This window comes from Hypanus sabinus, chromosome 3, assembly GCF_030144855.1.
Source record: "Hypanus sabinus isolate sHypSab1 chromosome 3, sHypSab1.hap1, whole genome shotgun sequence".
NCBI lineage: Eukaryota > Metazoa > Chordata > Chondrichthyes > Myliobatiformes > Dasyatidae > Hypanus > Hypanus sabinus.
In genome coordinates, this window is record NC_082708.1 from 41,020,271 (window position 1) to 41,024,662 (window position 4,392).

Consider the following 4,392-nt stretch of genomic DNA (forward strand, 5'->3'; position numbering starts at 1 on the left):
TGATTAAATCATGTAGATGAAGCACCTTAAGCAGCGGAAATTTCTTTAAAAACATTTATATTCTACAATTACATTCAAGAAGTAAGCATTATATGAACACGCACTCTGAGCGAACCTAATCGTTTACACATTCAGCACATTTTCATTCTTCGAGAGCGTTCAACTGGTTCTTTCCATCCGCGTTAAGATATTAATTTTGCACTATATTGAATTGAACGATATGAAAGACATCAACCTGTGGACAAATTTAAGTCAGTTGAAACGTGAATTACAGTAAAGCAACGATCAAGTACGCAATTAACACGCGTGCGGGGAGCCTTCAAATAGGATTCGTTTGTGTACTTACCAAGGGAGAGGCAGTGGAATTGTCCTGGATCTGTCATGGGATAAGCCGCTGAGTAGATGCTGGGTCCATGGTCCACTGTCACGGTGCTGGTTCTGTGATGTCTGCTCAGAGCAGAGTGACAATACTGCGGGCTGAAGTTGGGGAACTGCGCCTTGAGAAAAGGTATGCCGGGCGGTCCGGGATGGAGCTGCGAGGCGGTAACGCACAGAGGGCACACACAGAGCAGGCCTGATTTTCGCGAATGACATGATCCAGCAGAAAGAGCTAGAGAATGGGACGGATGTACTGCGTAAGGTAGTAAAGGTGTGTTGCTCTCAAACACCCCGGGGGATGCTTTCTCATTTGAGTCTCTCACAATGAGCGAATCCACAAGGAAAGACCTGGGCATTTTCAAAAAAAAAGTTCTTCTCTGTCTGTAGTTGTTGTGATGTGAGTGAAAGTTGGCGATAGCCAAGTTGTTGGAGGTGGCTGTGGTGCTGAAAGTGCGGAACCGGGTCCTTAAATACTTTGGGATTGTGCTTGCCATGTGATGGTTACGCCACTAGCGGCAGAGTGAAACTCAATAGGTCTTTTTGTGGCCTTTCGGTTTAGATTCACTCTGCACGCTTCGCTTTTATTTTACTTGTTAACTAAATGAACTGCATAATGTTGTCTTATTCTCCTCAACCCCACCCACACGCTCTTTGCCCTCCTTCATCCCTTCGCTGCTGCTCCCGCTTTCTCTTTCTGCTTTTCAGTGTCCCGTAATCAATTTAGTTTCATCCATTCTCTGAACCTACCCATTCTTTCATTTATTTTACATCACATTCTACTGCTCTCTCTCTCTCTCTCTCTTTCTCTCTCTCTCTCTCTCTCTCTCTCTCTCTCTCTCGCTCTTTCGCTCTCTCTCTCTTTCTCTCTCTTTCCTTCGACGCTTTGTTAATTTGGATAATTTTAATCTCTCTCTCTCTATCCTCCCATTTTTTCCAGTGTACCATTTCATTTTGATGCATGTTACAATAAACGCTTTCTGTTTTCTCCTGTTTGCTAATCTGTACACATTTCCAGTTTGCTCACTGCACTGTTCCCCCTCTATCCTGCCTATGTTACTTTATATGTTTCTGTGGCATTAATATGCAATCTGTGTTTTTGCCAATATATAGCCATCGCATCATTTCCACTGCTCGCTAACTATATACCACTTTGATTTCTCATCTTACAATTATGCGCCAGAAACCAGCCAACAAAAAAAGCTGCTTTCACTATCCGCCTAACAATTGATGAAATGAAATGGTATTTGCTGAATTCTTGCAGATCTTTCACAGACTCGGGAGGTAAACAAACACCCAGCTGCAGAGCAGAGTGTGGGCGCAGAGAGATAATCCAACTATAGAGTTTATAAAACTCTTGCTGGGGGCTTTCTTTGTACAGCCACGGAGCAATACACATGGGGGAACAACTGGAATAATCGCTAAACTTTCGAAACTGTTTAAACTGCTACTGAAATCTTAAAGCGCCAGTGAAGCAAAATTGCAATTTCTTCACGTTTCTGACGTCCAGTTCCTTGCTCAATAATAAATCCCTCCCCGAAAAGTGCGAGTCTGTCGAGGAATAAGCGGATATATTTTATTCGGACTGGGTTTTGAAACGTATTGTAGCAATGTATGCACAACGTTCCGTGAAGAAATGCAGGTGCACGGATTAAACGTTAAACACACTCCTCGTTTTACACGGAGTGCATTCTGTGCCCATTTAACAAACTTGCCGATTTGGTGTACATTAATTTCAGGGTGTGATAGGTAAACAGGCAGCGGAAAAGATACTGAACTGATTTAAAACCACTGCCGGCTTTTTTATTATTAATTAGATTGATCAAAATTACTGTATCACTTAATCAAATATATTGGGAGATGCTCGTTGTAATTTCAAAATCCTGATATAACTATTCTTCGTTTTATGCATTTGACAATTTTGACTTGTTTTCAGGTGTGTATGTATTATAGTAACCCAGGTACTCACGTAAATATCGTGTTCGCACAAAGCTCGGTTAAACTTCCCTGTGCCTTCAAATACAACGTCATTATTTAATCAAAATTTTAAAATATCACTATTTATTAAAGTTTTAAGCACATTTTGAGGTCTAAGTTCTTGCGTTTCTGTCTAATACGAAGCCCTTTGCCACATTTCGATTCAATGGGTCACTTTGGAATATTACATAAAATAAACAGGTTTTCAGACGCTGAACCTTCTTCTGAAGCTTTTTGTAGAAAGCAGTGAATGACAAACAAGAGCGAATTAAAGTGTGTGACAGCAGAGGATAAGCAAACACAAAGAGAACCCTGTCACACATTGGCAGTAAATACTGGTACTTTTGGAACAAGCGTCCCTGCATGATTTGATTAAGTAATAATAAAACTTTTTTTTCCATTTTAGAGCCATTAGACAAAAAAGTTGCAGGAATAACACATTTGAACTTGCATGCAAACAATGGAATCTGTAGGGTGCTGGGCATTTGCATTATCAACCTAAAGTGCATTGATGTTTAACATTTAAAGTCACTGTTATATGGTTCAGTTAAAGTTAGAAACGTTACGTAGTTCATTTATACAAATTATGCTTAATATAAAATAAAACAATGAGGTAGATTGTGAGGTCAAGAGTCCATCTTATCATACGAGGGAACCATTCAATGGTCATATAACAGTGGTTTGGAATCTATACCTGAGCCTGGTGTACATGCTTTCTGGCTTTTGTATCTTCTGCCTGATAGCAGGGAGGAGAAGACAGAATATCCAGGGCGGATGGGGTTTTTGATTATGTTGGCTGCTTTACCCAGGTAGCAAGAAGTGTAGACAGAGTCCACAGAGGGGAGATGGTCTCCATGATGTACTGAGCTGTTTTCACAACTTTTTGCAGTTACTTGCAGTCACAGACAGATCAATTGCCATGCTCAAACTGTGATGCATCTGAATAGGATGTTTTCTACAGCACGTTGATAAAACTAGTGAGGGTCAAAGGAGACATGCCAAACTTCTTTAACTTGCTGAGGAAGTAGATGCTTTCTTGGTCATGGCATCAACATGCTTGTACCAGGACAGGCTACTGATGATGTTCACTCCTGGGAACTTGAATCTCTCAACCCCCTTGACCTCACCAGCACTGACGTAAACAGGAGCATGTCAACCACACCTCTTCCTGAAATCAATGGGAACTGTATTAGTTATTTACATTTACAGTTCAATGGTCAAATTTCAATTTTAACTGGAATTCTCAGAGTAAGAAGGCAGCTAGAATACTCTTAAGGACTAAATCTGAGTCAGTTGAAGCTTAGCTGATAGTTTAATCTAATTTGATTTCTTACGTCTCTGAGCATTTGCGATGAGAAACTTTCCATGGTTTCCAGAGAGTTGCATTAACTCTATACTCCAGAAGACTGACCTTGCCTCCACAGGAGAGCTGTTTACTATTTCAATGATAGTTTCTAGCAGGCACTATACCCAGAACATGCACTAATGTTACTAAGACAGAAAGTCCAGGCTGTTGAAATTGTTGCTAAAAAAATAAAAGTCTGCATACAGGCATCTTAGATGCAATTCTACTTGACATTGTTCTTCATAGCTATTAGAAATAGCTGCAGAGGACGCACATCTGGGATTTTTTTTGATCACCCAAATTACTTGGAAAGCACGCATAGATGATCAAGGTAGATAATTAATTAGGAAAGCTAACAGGATGTTTATTACTCGATGAAATTAATACAAAAGTAGAGAGGTTATGCTTCAGTTGCATACAGTATTTTTTCTATTCTTTCAAGGGAAGTGGGTTTAACAGGCAAAGCCAGCATTTAATTGTTGATCCCTAGCTGCCCTGGAAAAGCTGATGGCGTTTAGGTGCTGGTGTAGGTATTGGTGAAATCACAACAGGTGGACTGCAAACAGTATCAGTCTCCTCATTTAGTGAAGGTATTCATGATTTGGAAGCAGTTCATAGAAGAATTGATACACTGAATCCTGAAGTGAGCTGGTTGCTTTGTGAGGAAAATTTGGACAAGTTAGGCTTGTACTTGC

At 40.4% G+C, this 4,392-nt stretch overlaps 1 protein-coding gene across 1 annotated transcript in view; it reads right to left on the minus strand.

The window, feature by feature from the left end:
- The window catches only part of gsx1 (GS homeobox 1), a 1,284-nt gene extending 550 nt beyond the window's left edge, over positions 1-734 (minus strand). The window contains exon 1 of the mRNA XM_059963295.1: positions 343-734. Within this exon, the coding sequence (XP_059819278.1) occupies positions 343-734 (392 nt within the window). The remainder of the gene's footprint in view (positions 1-342) is intronic.
- Between the last annotated feature and the right edge of the window lie 3,658 nt (positions 735-4,392).